Source organism: Schistocerca americana, chromosome 7 (genome assembly GCF_021461395.2).
Source record: "Schistocerca americana isolate TAMUIC-IGC-003095 chromosome 7, iqSchAmer2.1, whole genome shotgun sequence".
NCBI lineage: Eukaryota > Metazoa > Arthropoda > Insecta > Orthoptera > Acrididae > Schistocerca > Schistocerca americana.
The window spans coordinates 340,858,011-340,874,431 of record NC_060125.1 but is presented as its reverse complement, the minus strand read 5'-3'; the positions used below and the strand labels follow the sequence as shown (position 1 = coordinate 340,874,431).

Here is a 16,421-nt window from a genome sequence, read left to right as displayed (position 1 = left end):
CATCACAACTTTGGCGCTGCCTTCGGTTACTTGTGAGTGAGCATACCATGCCGGACATCACTCTGTGGGCAGTGTAGTGTGCCAAACTGCCTACCGACCTACAGATCCACCTGCTACCGCAATCCTTCAAGTCAATCGGCTCTCATCTCGATTAACATCCGAGCTTGCCACACCTATGCCCAACCATCTGCCATTCAACCCGCCTGCTCTCAGGCTGCCACAACGTCCGTCCTCGCTGGCTCAACGACTTCGAGGTAGGCTTGTCTCCTGTCGCTCCGCCTCTGCACCCCGCCCCAGTCAGGGTGGAGGTCCTGGTCATGCATCTACCAGCTCGTACGACCACCAACAGCATCGACACCCACATGGTCTTCCCTCAAGACTCATATGCGGTACTCCGTACTGCGGGGGAGGAGGGGGGGGGGGGGGGGAGCTGTGTGGTGTCTATAGGTCATATCGACCATAGACAACATTAATCTTTGGGACTCAGATCACTCATCCGAGTTGCCATGTAATTCTGTCTGTTCTTATACCTTGTACTGTGTGCATGTGTATGACAATTGTCAAAATATATGGATGTGCAGATATTAGTGGGGACAGTTTATTCTGTATACCGCTATTTGTATACTGTTCCCATACATCCACATTTGCATTTAGTATTCTAGTGGTTATAGGTTATTAATGTGCCAGAATTTCACATTGGCAAAGCTTATCTTACACTTCCATTAATCTGTGGACTTGCAATGTTGATCACTTAAATATATTACATAGACAAATGTACGCCTGAAATTTCATTACTCTACATTAATTAGTTTTCGGTGTTGTGATTTTTTCCTGTCATTGTTCAGATACTGGTTTTTTCCCTACTTATTTCCACTGATAAACTTTTTGGACTTTTTGAAAGCTAGATATTCATCATATGTATCTTGATCTATCTGTTTTCCATATAGTTCTAACCAGTTATTATATGCTACTTCCATCACATGTGGTGTTAATATTATTGTTTTACTTTTGTTTATTACCTTTATTCTCACAATTTAGAACAAAAAATTTGTAAATAATGAACACAAATCTGAAGCTCATCCAGTATTCCTTTATATTCCCAATGTTTAGACTTCTTGAATATTTTATAGGTGATATGCTGCAAAATAGCAGTTCTTTCCCTGATCTCAATTTGTTTTCAATTTTTCAAATTTACTTTGCAGTAAATGACAGCACAGTTAATTTACTTTTGATTTTTATGTTAAGAGAATATTCTTACCTCCAGTATATTATAGTCTATTTTTCCTGCTGCATACATAAGATTTCCAGTTGGTTGAACCGTTCTAATTCTTAAAGAGAGGCTGAGTTGATCTTCTAAGGTTTTCTTTATCAGATTTTTTCCAATTTTGTACTGTGCATAGCTCTTGCCTCCAAAGGACACAGGATTCCGAGGAATGTAGCAAGATTCATCATGACATTTAGATATATCAATCTCACAAGTTGTTCCAGCAAAACCTTCTGGACACTGACATGAATAACCTTGAAGAGAAGCATCAGGAATACAAACTTTAAACATTGGGCATGGATCTCTGGCACATTCATTTATCATAGTTTCACAACGGTCTCCTGTAAATGACAAAACACATAAGCAAAATTAGTATAGTTGTATCCAATAATTTTACTTTACTTTGTTCTACCTATAAATATAAATAAAATATTTTCCATTTTCAAAATTTTAGTAAAGCATTTAGTTTCTTTAAAAAACTGCAAATATGCATCACATGGTCTGTGTTATGTAAAAAAAGTGTTGTTGGGTCTTCAGTTACCATTACAGCAGCAAATATCTCAAGTGTATTCCACTTACAAAATGTTACGGTAATGTGTTGAAAAGCATTAACTGGGGGAGGGGTCTCTTGATTTTTTAAAAATGTTTTTTAAGAGAGAGAGAGAGAGAGAGAGATTGCAATTCTACATCAAGTTAAACAATGATACATACTGGAGGCACTGAATAGTGAGAAAGCATATAAACAAAACTAGAACTTTTGTGGCTTAGCTTATGAACTTAAAGATCTTTTATCTGTGTTTATTTCCTAAATATATGTTTTCAGTGTTCATCTCTAGAGTCTGTTCCCCAGTGTTCAAATTCTTATCTTCTCTAACTGTTGACACTACATTCTATTTCAAATCTAATAATACATTCATTTTCCTTTTACCTATGTCAATTCAGAAAACAATCTTTAACTAGTCTGAAACACAATGCATTTCCTGTTCTTGAAATGCTGCCTCCCCTCACCCAAATTGCCATACCCCATTGTTGTACCTTCTTCCATAAGGACCTCCTAGCTCTCATATTTCATCAATACCTGCCCCTCACCAATCTAGCCCAGCACAAACAGATTAGCATGGTGTGAGCAGACCTGAATCACCTCTGCTCCCTCTGAGAGTTAGTCAAGTTAAAGTATCTCAAACTCCTATACCCAGATTCCCACAGTGAAACCAACGCTTTCAAAAAAAATGGAGCGGCATTCTCCTAAAAGCTATCACATGAACCCCTCAAATACTCTAGACCCGTCTTTCTAATGTATTTCACCTGACAGACACCATGAAACTCCTTTTGAATGACCATTGTTAATTAAATCTCTAAAATACTTAACCTGCAGACTTTCACACTATACTAATCACCAGTGTCTCACACAAATTCAACCACAACAGGCTAAAAAAAAAAAAAATAATCACATTACTAACCAATAACAACCTATTTTTAAACCTGTTTTACTTAAATAATCCTCTTAGTCATTGAAGTTGGCACCAAAGCCCAATAGAACAATCTCATCAGCAAAATGAAGGCGAATCAGATATGATCCATTAGCCCATAGTCCTCTATTTTCCCAGTTTAGTGGTTTGTAAACCTTCTCTAGAGCTGCTAGTAATTATTTTTGTGATACAGAAATTTCTTTCCTGATGTCTCCTATCATTTAACAATTTACCACTATCTGATGAAGTATAACGGAAGCTGCAGAATTGACATATACATTTCCAATCACACTAACTTAGGTTGAATCAGTGCCTTGTTTCTCAATGACTGTAAGTACAGTTTTTATTGAAATTTGGCAAAAGCTTTCAAAAAATCCCTGAATTACAGATAAAGCTGCAACTCGTATCCACTGCTCCATACCATGATTCCATTTCCTGGCATTCAAGTGGTCATTGCTGTCCCAAATAATCACCTCATGTAATCTTTAAAAATTCCACACTTTCAAATTTACCTCACCTGTCTTCTCTGGCTTGATGGTTGATAGCTAGGGACAGGAAAATGTTGAGAAAATGTTAACGTGAAAAATAATACAAAATTATTGGTTGTTAATGAAATAATGTGAAATCAGTGACTTTATGACATATTGCAAAATTAGTAATTTTGCAGTGTATAAAAATGTTACAAAAATAAGGACGGCAATTTACTAATTTGTAACTACTAATTACTGAATGCCCAAACTGCAGTTTGGCTTTTAATCTCCTCAAGGCTGGGGGTTTGTGTATGATCTTAAAATAACAGTTCATTTCCTGCATAACAAACCTTGATCTGATGATATATGTAGCACTGAAACAAGCAAAAACACCACCAAATTTGGCAAAAAAACACCACAAAATTCAGCAAAAAATATAACCAAAATTGGCAAAAAAGCACCATTGAATATGGCAGAAAAACTCCAAATTTGGTAAAAAACAACACCAAATTTGTTAAAAAACATATAAAATTTGTCAAAAACTGAATTTGGAGGGAAAATGAATTTGGCAAAAACAACATCAAATTTTGTAAAAAGAACACGTTTGGGAAGAAAAATACCAAATTTGGTAGAAAAACCCCATAGAATTTGGCACTGCACTAAACTTAACAAAAACAACAAGGTATTTGGCAAGAAATATGCACATACAGAATTTGGCAAAAGAAACACCAAATTTGATAGAAAAATAACATTAAATTTGCCAAAAAGCAACAAATTTGGCAAAAAATAGCACTGAAATTGGCAAAAAAGTAACACTAAATTCGACAAAAAATAACACCAACTTTGGTCATGAAACAAAATGATTTTTTCCTTTCCCTACTGATAGCTAATGATGGCCACTGACAGTCTCGCAAGTAAATAATGACATTACACCTTATCTGCAGCAAAAGGCAACCCCTTTTTCTTGATGAACCACATTAGATACCTCACAGAAGAGCTCAACATTATGCCTCATACTTTCTTCTTCCCATACATACAGGCCTTTGTGCAAAAATGCCATTCCGGAGGTTTTCTTTAACCCTTAACTGCTATTGTGGGGTCCTGGAGAACCCCAGGCAATATGAATATGATACATTGTATGCAAATACTAACAAAGAGATAGAGGGGCTGGCCAGTACTTACCTCAGCTCAGTACAGCCGATAGATACACATAAAACAGAACTGAAAATTTACATTCCTAGCTTTCGGAACTTTGTTCCTTCATCAGGGAGGAGAGAGGGGAAAAAAAGGGAAGAAGGGAAAGTGGATTCAGTTACTCACAACCCAGGTTATGAAGCAACAGGGAAAGGTAAACAGGGAGGGTAGCAAGGATGGAGGCATGGTTGTCAGAGGGAAGCCAAAGATATTCTACTGTAAGTACTGTGCCAGCTTCAACCAAAGAGGATGCATACAGAAGTCTGTATGCATCCTCTTTGGTTGAAGCTGGCACAGTACTTACAGTAGAATATCTTTGGCTTCCCTCTGACAACCATGCCTCCATCCTTGCTACCCTCCCTGTTTACCTTTCCCTGTTGCTTCATAACCTGGGTTGTGAGTAACTGAATCCACTTTCCCTTCTTCCCTTTTTTTCCCCTCTCTCCTCCCTGATGAAGGAACAAAGTTCTGAAAGCTAGGAATGTAAATTTTCAGTTCTGTTTTATGTGTATCTATCGGCTGTACTGAGCTGAGGTAAGTACTGGCCAGCCCCTCTATCTCTTTGTTAGTATTTGTTTCACATCTTATATGAGATTTTCCATTATACATTGTATGCAAACGGATCAACGGATGGTGCCTGTGTTCTTGGTAGTCCACAGTGAAGTGAAGCTGTTTAACACTGAGAATTGGTTGATAGCAGTGCGAAATAAAGAGAAAGAGGTCTCAGAATACTCCACCAGAGTATTAACATAAGTTGTTTTTCATTATCTCAATGAGTGTTTTAAGTGACTGAAGTCTTAGAGTACTTCGAAAATAGCAAAATTTCAATGATAACATCAATTTTTAAGGTTATGTGAGTACGTATGCATTATTTTTCAGAATGTCATCATTGAAACCATTAACAGATGATGAGTTGGAAAGAATAGTGAATGATCCTGTATTTTTGCAATCTGATGAGGAAAATAAAAATGAGCGTTTGGCATCATTGGCTAGAACGCCCCTTGCGGGGCAGGTCCGGCTGCCTTGGTGCAGGTCTTATTACATTCGATGCCATGTTGGGCAACCTGTGTGCCAGATGGGCATGAAATGATGATGAAGACAGCACAACACCCAGTCCCTGAGCGGAGAAAATCCCTGACCCAGCCGGGAATCAAACCTGGGCCCGTCGGATGGCAATCTGTCATGCTGACCACTCAGCTATCAGGGCGGACAATCTGATGAGGAGAGCATAGCAGATGAGGATGAATTTATACTAAGTAATCATGCTTCCACCTCTGAAGTTACATCAGAAAGTAGTTGTGAAGAATCAGATGAAATGGCGTGTATTAGGCCCGCTAACAAATATTTTTTTGGAAAAAAGCAGTGCTACAAAGGGTCAAAAGAAGCTCCTCCTACAACTCCTATATGTGCTCACAATATAGTTAGTCACCTTCCATGTGCTAGACATGAAGCAAAAACACTTGATTCAACTGGCATATTATCTGCTTGGGAATTGTTCATTACTGAAGATTTATTACAACTAATACTCACCAATACAAACATCAAGATATATGACATGTCAAACAAATACATTCATAAAGCTGCTAGATATAATACAGCTGAGAGCATTTCTAGGTCTGCTTTATTTATCTTGAGTAATGAAATCTAATCACAAAAATGTTGGTGGACATTTTGCTAATGAACTGGTCGTGAAGTGTTTCAAGCCACTATGAGCGTTCATAGATTTTTATTCATTTTGTCTTGTTTGCATTTATATTGTGCTACTACAAGAGATGCTAGGAAGGCTGATGACAGACTTACAACTATTAGAGATATCTGGGGAACTCTTTATAGACAAATGTTGAAAGTATTATATTCCAGGAGCGAATGTGACAATCGATGAAATGTTAGTACCCTTTCATGGGAGGTGCAAATTTCACATGTATATGCCTGAGAAGCCAGCTAAATATGGCCTCAAAGTTATGTGCCTTTATGATTCACGAACATTCTAATTTATGCAATTATCAATTCCAACACAAGATGTTTTGAAATTAATAACACCAATTGAGGGAAGCAATATAAATGTGACAGCAGACAGTTGGTTCATGTCACTTGAACTCTGTGATCAACTGGAAATCAAAAAGTTGACTGTCATAGGCACTCTAAAGCTAAGTAAACCGGAGGTCCCAGAAGAATTCAAACCAAACAGAAAGTGCTCAGTAGATCTGCATTATTTGGGCATAATGAAGGAAAGACAATTCCTTCTTATGTTCCTTGGAAAGGTCGAGCTGTTGTGTTGCTTTCATCTATGCTCCATGATCAGAAAATTAGTACTCAAAAGAGAAAATCTGAAATGATTACTGATTACAATGCCACAAAAAGAGGAGTGGACACAGTGGACCAAATGTGTGCCAACTATTCGGTATCACAGAGAACACGCAGATGGCCACTGTCTGTATTTTATGTCATTTTAAACACAGTAGGAGTCAATGCAGCTGTTTTACTTCAGTGCACCAAACAACTTGATCAAACTGATAATTTAAAAAGAAGAGAATTGCTACAGAGGCTTGGAATGGATTTAATAAAACTCCATACACAACGTCAAGATGTCCTACCCCTTTCTTGTGAACTGAGAGACATTGTTGTTAATCTTGGTGGTACCCCTCTTGCCTCAAATATCTTCAGAGCCAGAACCCATGATGAAAGCAAGATGCTACACGTGTGCAAGAAATGCGGACAAGAAAACCAAAATAGTGTGTGAAAAATGCTCAAAACTTGTCTGTCCTGATCACAGATTTTCAGTGTGCCAAAATTCTTTGTAATCATATCTTAAATGTGTAAAAATGTTTATAATATTCAGTGATAAAAGTGCAATTCAGAATAAAATTTCTTTAAATTACAGTTTTGTTTGACTTATTGTGGTACTCTGAGACCCCACTAGAGTATTAGCATATGAGCATTTCACTAGAGTAGTTAAGGATTAATCTCCAATGCCTATATCTACACCTGTCTCTGCATCTGTACTCTGCAAACCGATGTGAAAGTGGGTACGTCCCACTTTACCAGTTATTAGGGTTTCTTCCTGTTGCATTCACATTTGGAGTGCAGGAAGAATGATTGTTTGAACGCCTCTGTGCATGCTGTAATTATTCTAATCTTCTCCTCACGATCCTTATGTGAGTGATACATAGGGGGTAGTAGTTTATTCCTAAAGTCACCATTTAAAGCTGGTTCTTGAAATGTTGTTAGTAGATTTTCTCAGGATAATTTATGTCTATCTTCAACAGCCATCCAATTCAGTTCCTTCACTATCTCTGCGACAGTCTCCCATGGATCAAACAAACCTGTGACCATTCATGCTGTCATCCTCTCTATACTTTCAATACCCCTGTTAGTCCTATTTGGTACGAGTCACACACTCTTGAGCAGTTTTCTAGAACCTGACGCGCGAGTGATTTATGAGCAATCTCCTTTGTAGACTGATTGCTCTTCCCCAGTATTCTACCATAAACCAAAGTCTAGCTCGTGCTTTACCCATGACTGAGCCTATGCGACCATTCCATTTCATATCACTACAAAGTCTTACTAAGGTATTTGTATGAGTTGGCCAATTCCAACTGTGACTCACTGATTTTTATAGCCATAGAGTACTACATTTTATTTTGTGATGTGCACAGTTTTACATTTCTGAACATTTGACACAAGTTGTCAATCTTTGCACCACTTTTAAATCTTATCAAGATCTGAATAAGTCTGAGGTTACTATTAATATTGTCCACACTATTAATATTCCATTTTCATTCTGGAAACATACCCCAGGCTGTGGCTTCTCATGTCTCCACAATATCCTTTCTTCCAGGAGTGATAGTTCTGTAATGTCTGTAGGTCAGCTTCTATGAAGTTTAGAAGGTAGAAGACGAAGTACTAGCAGAATTAAAGCTTTGAGGACGGGTTGTGAGTTGTGCTTGGGTAGCTCAGACAGTAGTGCACTTGCACATGAAAGGCAAAGATCCCGAGTTCGAGTCTCGGTCCGGCACACAGATTTAATCTGCCAGGAAATTCCAGTATTAATATTGTCCACAAGGTGATTAATATACAACATGAATAGCAAGGGTTCCAACACAGTTCCCTGTGGCAAACACGAAGTTACTTCTACATCTGACAATGACTCTCCACCTAGGATAACATGCTGCATCATCCAAACCAAAAAGTTCTCAGTCCAGTTAAAAATTTCGCTTGATACCCCATTGATCAAACTTTTGGCAATTAGCATTGGTGTGGTACCAAGTCAAATGCTTTTCCAAAATCAAGAAATACTGCATCTACCTGACTACCTGGATGCAAATCTTTCAGTCCGTCATGTGACTAAAGTGTGAATTGGTTTTCAAATGATTGATGTTTGGGTTTCAAATGATCAGTATTTTCAGAATCCATGCTGCTGCATGGCATGGAGGTCATTATGTTCAAGATACGACATTATGTTTGAGCTCAGAATATTTTCTGAGATTTCACAACAAATCGATGTAAAGGATATCGGATGGTAGTTTTGTGGATCACTTCTACTACCCTCGTTGCAGAAGGGTCTGACCTGTGCTTTCTTCGAACTACTGGGCACAGTTTTTTGTTTGAGAGATCTATGATAGATTATAGTTAGAAGGGGGGCTAACTCAGCTGCAAATTCAGTACTGAATCTGATAGTGATTCCTTCTGGGCCTGGCACTTTATTCAGTTTTAATGATTTCTGCTGTTTCTCAATACCATTCACACTAATACTTATTTCACTCATCTTGAGGATTACATTGGGGCAACTCTCTTGGGTTTTCCTCTGTACAGAAACATTTGAAGACATAATAAGCATTTTAAATTATGCTTTGCTATCCTAAATTTCAGTTCCTGTCTCAATTCTCTAGGGACTGGACACTAACTTTGGTGCCACTCACAGCCTTTACATACGACCAGAATTTTTTTGGGTTTTGTGAAAGATCATTTGACAACATTCTACTACAGTAGTCATTGAAGGCTTCACACATTGCCTGCATACATACAAATAATTATCTAACTCTACATATACATTTATACTCTGCAAACCACTGTGATGTGTACGGCAGAGTAACATGCGTTAGGACTTCTTCCTGTTCCAATCATGTATGGAGGACATGATTGGGTAAATGCCAATGCACACACTGTAATGAATCTAATTTTGTCTTCATGGTCACTATGGGAGTGATACTTGGGGGGCTACACAAATCCCTAGATTCCTCATGTAATATTGGTTCCTGAAATTTTGCAAGTAGGCTTTTGTGTGATATTAGCATCAATCTTCATGAGTGCCAGGTCAGGTTTTTCAGCATCTTTCTGGTGCTCTGCAATGGATCTAACAATCCCAGAGCCTATAATTGGAATCCACTTTTTCCTCACTGCCTATGTACCCAACTCCTCATGCTTCCCAAAATTCACACATCTAACCATCCTAGATGTGTCACTGTAGCAAGTTATTATTCTGTCTCTGAAAGGATGTCTGTATCCATCAAACAACGATACCAACCCGCTTCTAACAGGCTATCTTTCAACATTAAAGATGACAACAACTTCTTCCATCTCCTCTCTATAGTTACAACCTCTTTAACACCAGGTTTTCTGCCTACGCCTGCTGACAACACATCATCCACCAACATCCCTGAGTCGAGCACCTTGTCGCTATCAAACACTACCTATCCCAGTGTCCTGCCACACTAACCCCAGCATTTCTTTTCTTACTTGTGTGAAAAATTATATCCTCACCCACAACTGTGTTTGGAGGGAAAACACACAAACTGATCCACAGCACTTCCTGTGGCCACATACATGGCATGCTCATGTGGATACGACACTTGGATGAATCCTGCCTAAGAACATAACATTTTAAAATGGTCATCTGATTCAGATTTACTGAAGGTATCTTCACAATGTGGACCAAAGACCAAGATACAGTCCTCCACAGCCTCAACACTTTCTCTCTTATCCATTACACTAGTCATCTTCACTCCAGTATGTTGGTTCCCATCTGTCTGAGGGATCTATATAAACTGGGAGTCATTTTAAACCAATCATTAACCAACAGTAACTACAATTTGATAGCTCTTAACACTTCCACACTAGAATCTGTCTTCTATACAGTAATCCAATGGTAGAATATGTTTCTAATGATGACATCAATGGCTGCTTCATAACCCATACAACTGGATCCCTCTCCCATTCATATAACTCTTTCTGAGAAGATAGGATATGCCCCTACAACACACATCTTTGATCTCACATTTTTCAAAAAAAAAGCCATGAAGTTCATAGCCTGGTGCAAATTTTCCTAATTTGGTATCACTTTGGCAGATGATGTACTAAACCCTTTGACCTAGGTCCTATTTCCCTGTTCCAAAAACCAATACAACCTCATCAACATTGATTTCTGATTAGTTCTCTTTCCATACTTTGTATTTTACCCAAAATTTTACAACAGATAAATTAACTGTGAAGATAGAATTGCAAAATAATGATTACATTTAGAAAGCAAGATTTAATTAAAATGGTAAAAGAAATACCAGAAATGCTTTTTACAGATACCTATTTAATCATGTCTCTAGCTCAAAATTTGTGACTGGAAATAATGTGAGAGCATCACCACAGCACGAACAGTCTTTTAAGTAATTCTGTAGCCAGACTATTTGTTTACCAAAATTACTTTTTATGTCTATCAGTACAGAGTTATGAATCAAATCATCCCTTCTTGAACATCTACAAAAAGCTTTGTACAAAATGCAATCCACTGATTGATTTTGTGTTTTTCTGTTACGGCAATTAGAAATTTCAGTTTTGGAGACTAATATTATTTTAAAGAAATTAACAGTTGCTTGTCTGTAACACATTTGATGTTACTCTAAATATCAAATTAATGAACTTGTGATACATTCAAAAGTAACACTACTGACTGGCTACATGGGACATCAATGCCATTTGTACAGAGAAATTGCTTCCGTTCTGCTTATTTTGTAGGCAGTGTTTCGTATTTATGAGTGAAATATACTTGCAACATTACCCTTTTGTTAATTATTTGTTAATTATGTTAACATTTAGTTAAATAATTTGAATAAAAAATTCACAGAATAACTGCTTTTTTATAATTCTCTCATAACCTGAATAGTAAATGAAACATTGGTATACTGGAAATGAAAACAAAGTTTAAAGTGTAGTCTTGTATTGAAAATATGAAATCATATTTACCTGAATATCCTTCTCTGCAATTACAGTGAACTTTATGCTGATGATGAGGGGAGACAAAACTAGTAACATCTGTTGAGATGGGTGTAAGATTGGATGCATCCAATATAATTTGATCTTCACACTCTCCATATGTGCAAAAGTTTGCAACACATTTGTCTCTTACTATTTCTTCCACAACAAGATTTGCTGAAGATTCTAGTTCCTCAAGGTGATCAGTTATTGCTTTGCGAATAGTGTTTGATGAATGAAAGCCTGTAACAGGACTCATTGGTTGTGATTTGCGAACAGCAAACAGCACGTCCAGATCAGAACTTGGGTTAGTGTGACGAGTTATACGTCTTCTCTTAGATGCAGTTTCATCAGATGGTTGCACACTGATAATTACAACATCCTTAAGTCTTGCACTCAGTGCATTCCTCACTGCACGAACAAAACCTCTCCGATGACTCAAAACAAACTCCAAAGGGCTAACATTACGGAATCTTACAATTACTGCGTTTGATAACATTTCTTCTGACACAAGGTCGACAGATACTCTGACAGTAGCATATGATGTAAACTTTCCATCTGTAACAGATACATTAATGTGGTAATCACCAACATCTAGACCAGGTAGAGCCACGAGTGTCCCATTGTTATGTTCTATTTCAAAAAGCTGTGATGTTGGGTTCTGTACACCAGAGTTCGAAGTCGTTTTCACAAGGTTGAAGGATAAGGTATCATATTGGTCCTGGTCTGAGGCATGAATTTGGCCTATTGTACCTCCTGGAAACTCATCCATAAAGGAGTTGATGAAAACCTCAAGAGGTGTGATTGATGGAGGGTACTGAGATTCTTCTATAACCTGCAATTGTAGAAAATTATAGTAAATTGTTACAGTCATCAACAAAAACCTCAGAAATTGGAAGTATGAATGATGCACTTACCTTAATTGTAACCCATGTATCTGAGAAAAGAGGTGGTGTTCCATTATCAAACACACGTACATGAAGGAGGTAGTTGTCTTTCACTTTATGATTGAAACGACCAGCAGTGCGAAGGACGCCATCTTGCTCTAACACAAACATATTGCCCTCATTTCCAGAACGTATATCATACGTGTATGGTGCAGCATTTGGAGCAGCATCAGCATCAGTGACCAAAAATTTAATAACAGCATATTGTAATGGTTTATCCTCCTGAAATGTGTAGAAATACAGAAATTGCATAAACAATACGAAAAATAGTCTTGCTGCAAGTACCAGCTGTAGCAAACAGAATGTTGTACCTGCACAACAGCTGTGTAATTAGGCTGGGAAAATACTGGTGGATTATCATTGGCATCAGATATTTCAACATTCACCATTACGTAACTAGTCATCACAGGAAGGCCATTGTCTTTTGCATTAACTTCCAGAACGTAGCTAGAAATCTGCAAGCAGTGAGCAAAGTATATAATAAAAAGTTATTATTATAAGCAGAAAGGTAATATGGTAAATTCTATATTACTATATGTAATACATCCATATTTGGGAAATTAGCTTTCTTATTACCATTTCTCGATCAAGAGGTGCTGCTACAGAGATGTACCCTGTCTTTTCATCAATGAAGAATTGTCTATGTCGATCACCTCTCTCAATGAAATATGATATCTTTCCATTATCACCACTGTCAAGATCGCTTGCTGTCACCTGAAAGAAAAAGTTGACTGTTTGTAACATGTGTTCTTCAGAATCGTATTAATCATTATTCCCATACAAGGAGATGTCACTGATGATAATAATGGAGATGATCACAATAATAATTAATTATTTGAAAGCTGGTAGCCACACCATAGTTTCTGAGTACCTGAAGTGCCTAATATCTGTCTACATCTGGTAAAGGGAGAAGATTTGTTTACATAAGTGGCTAACATTAGATTCATAAACTGATACCTCGCATGTTTCATCATTGGCTCACAACAACAATATACGCTGAGAATTTATATCACAGGTGCTAGTCCTGCCACCTACCACCAAAGGCACAACTTTATGAGGAAATCATACCCCCTCTTCTAATAATCTAAGTTACTTTTCAGGGATTTAACTATGGATGCATACTGCTTAACTACCAGTTCTTATTCAAGCCCTACTTCTGACACTCAAGTCCATCAGCAAAAAAGATGAGACAACTGTGCAAAATGGGATCCCAACAGTAGATTTCTTTTTAATCAAGACAGCTCATTGCTCTTGCTGAACAGACTCACTATTTATGAGAACACTGTCACAACAGCACCCATCAGCACATTTAATGTACGGTAGCCAAGTATCCTGCCGAACCTGTATTTCATGTGTCAGATATTGTTACATGTTGCAGTCTTTGTTAGGCTCTACTCTGAGACTGATTATTTGGTTACACGTGTGCATCTGGCTGTGACTGATACATTAAGTAATGTTTTGGACAACTGCTGAAGATGTATAAACAGCACTTTTTCAACAATGGTAGATATCAAAGCTAATGAAACTGTGTTTCAGATACATTTCTGTTGGATACATCAATTATCTTTATTTAAATGTTATTAATGGCATAATAACTACTTAGCATAACATTCTAAGTGACAAACATTTGTTAAATAGTCTAGAGACTGAACCTACATCTTATAAAAGTCACAAAATTGTAAAAGATGAGTGGAAATGTGTAACATGACTATTTAAATTTACCTGCAAAATTTTGTCACCAATCTGAGCATCCTCTCTGATTCTTGCACTGAAAGATGCTTGACTGAAGATTGGAGCATTGTCATTGCTGTCTAAGACTGAGATGTTAACAGTTGCATGGTTGCTTAATGGTGGTACACCTCCATCGATAGCTTGAATAGTCAAGAAATAATCTTTGGCTCTCTCATAATCAAGCTGCTCAGCTATAGTTATAACTCCTAAAATTTAGAGTCATGGACAGTATTACTTTTAAAACATCTGCAATACTTACAACAAGAAATAACTGAAAAAATTGTAATAAATGTTTACGTGCCTGTTTTTGGATGTATTTCAAATTTCTTATGTTCATTTCCACCAACAATAGAGTAAGTTATCTCTGCATTAACTCCTGTGTCTTTTGATGTTGCTAAAACTCTTACTATTTCAGTTCCAACTGCATCAATTTCAGGAACAACAGCATAATAATACTTGGATGCAAATTCAGGAGGATTATCATTAATATCAAGTACATGAACATTGAGAAGAGCCACTTTTGAGAGTTGCGGTGTTCCTTGGTCAGTGGCTCTTACAGACAAGTTGTACATTGCCCTAGTTTCACGATCTAGAGGTTTTGCTAAGGTCACAATTCCACTATCAGAGGCAATTTTGAAATGACCATCTGCTGAATCTACAAATGAGTACCTTATTTTCCGATTTATACCTGAAATGATTTAATAGTCAGGTATTACCCACACAGTTTGTACCAAATATAAAACAAATATGATGCTAGCATCAGTGACCTAATATATCTGCTTACCTATGTCCCTGTCTGTTGCATGTACTTTTGTTACAAGGGAGCCAACCTCAACATCTTCAGGTAGAGTTGCACTGTAAGATTCCATGGAGAATTCTGGAGGATTGTCATTGAGATCAGATATAATTATTTCCAGCTGAGAAGAACACTGCCAGTCAGGATGGTCCCGATCTTGTACATGTGCAGTTAATTGAAATTTTGATTGCTCCTCACGATCTAAGGGTTGGGCAGTTTTGAGGTGACCTGTAGAGACAAGAGTAGTGAAAATCATTAAACTCTGATATTTAAATAAAGTTGAATAATGGAAAAATAAGTTTTCAAAAACAGAAAAAAGATTTTATTATATACCAAATTTTCTGTTTACCTAGTAACACAATTTTTAAGAATGCACTTTAATATAGAAAAAACTTAAATTTTGAAAATGGAAAACTGGAATGTTAAAATAATATCAGTTTTTGTTAAAAATATGAAGTGTGAGAATGTGATATGTGAAAGAAATAAATGAAACAACAATTTGGCTGGTGGCAGCATATAAAAGGACAGTCCTTTTATTGAAAACTTTCATTTTTAAAATAATGTATGGAAAAATAAACTGCTTGCATTTCTGACATCTACATAGATCAATATATAGTATCAATTTGTCAAACAAACAGTTACACATTTGATATTTACCTCCTGCTTTGTCAAGTGAAAACTTGTCTGAACCATCTCCAGTCAGATAATATCGCAGATTTGCATTTGGTTCTTCATCTATGTCAGTGGCTAGCACTGTAAGAACATAACTACCTGGATGCACACCTTCAGAAAGAATCTCATGGTATCGGTACCGCAAGCAGTAAGGAGGATTATCTGAAAAGTTATGTTTATGAAGTACATATTGTAAATAACTGTGGCAAATTTCAAATGAAAAACAACTGTTTCACACAGAAAATAAATGTCTATTTACCAGACTCTGAAAAAGGAATAATCAAAAGCACTCTCACTGTCATGGGTGCTTTTATCCAAAAAATTATTTAATACATCTATTGCCCTTTTGTTTTTTTGTGTCTATACTAAAAATCTGGAGTGGCTTTTTGAAATGAAAATCTGATTTTTCTTCATATTCCCTATCCCTTCATTCTTTGCGAAGAAGTTATAGCAATTTGTGTGTGTGTGTCTGTCTGCCTGTCTTTTTTCAGTTGTTCCTGTTTTGCTGGCTGATAAGCTGTCTTCCACCTTGTGTAACAGAAATCTCAATCCTGGATTTTCCGTTGTTTGAAATCTCAATAATGATGACATATACTTACAGCATAATTCACAATTACACTGAGGAGACAAAAGTCA

At 37.0% G+C, this 16,421-nt stretch overlaps 1 protein-coding gene across 1 annotated transcript in view; it reads right to left on the bottom strand.

The window, feature by feature from the left end:
• Nucleotides 1–16,421, bottom strand: part of LOC124622512 (fat-like cadherin-related tumor suppressor homolog) — an 883,388-nt gene that overhangs the window by 13,641 nt on the left and 853,326 nt on the right. Inside the window, exons 31-39 of the mRNA XM_047148232.1 lie at nucleotides 15,771–15,947; nucleotides 15,102–15,341; nucleotides 14,619–15,005; nucleotides 14,309–14,523; nucleotides 13,163–13,300; nucleotides 12,898–13,041; nucleotides 12,557–12,808; nucleotides 11,631–12,474; nucleotides 1,259–1,605 (exon numbers count right to left, since the gene is read on the bottom strand). Of these exons, the coding sequence (XP_047004188.1) occupies nucleotides 1,259–1,605; nucleotides 11,631–12,474; nucleotides 12,557–12,808; nucleotides 12,898–13,041; nucleotides 13,163–13,300; nucleotides 14,309–14,523; nucleotides 14,619–15,005; nucleotides 15,102–15,341; nucleotides 15,771–15,947 (2,744 nt within the window). The remainder of the gene's footprint in view (nucleotides 1–1,258; nucleotides 1,606–11,630; nucleotides 12,475–12,556; nucleotides 12,809–12,897; nucleotides 13,042–13,162; nucleotides 13,301–14,308; nucleotides 14,524–14,618; nucleotides 15,006–15,101; nucleotides 15,342–15,770; nucleotides 15,948–16,421) is intronic.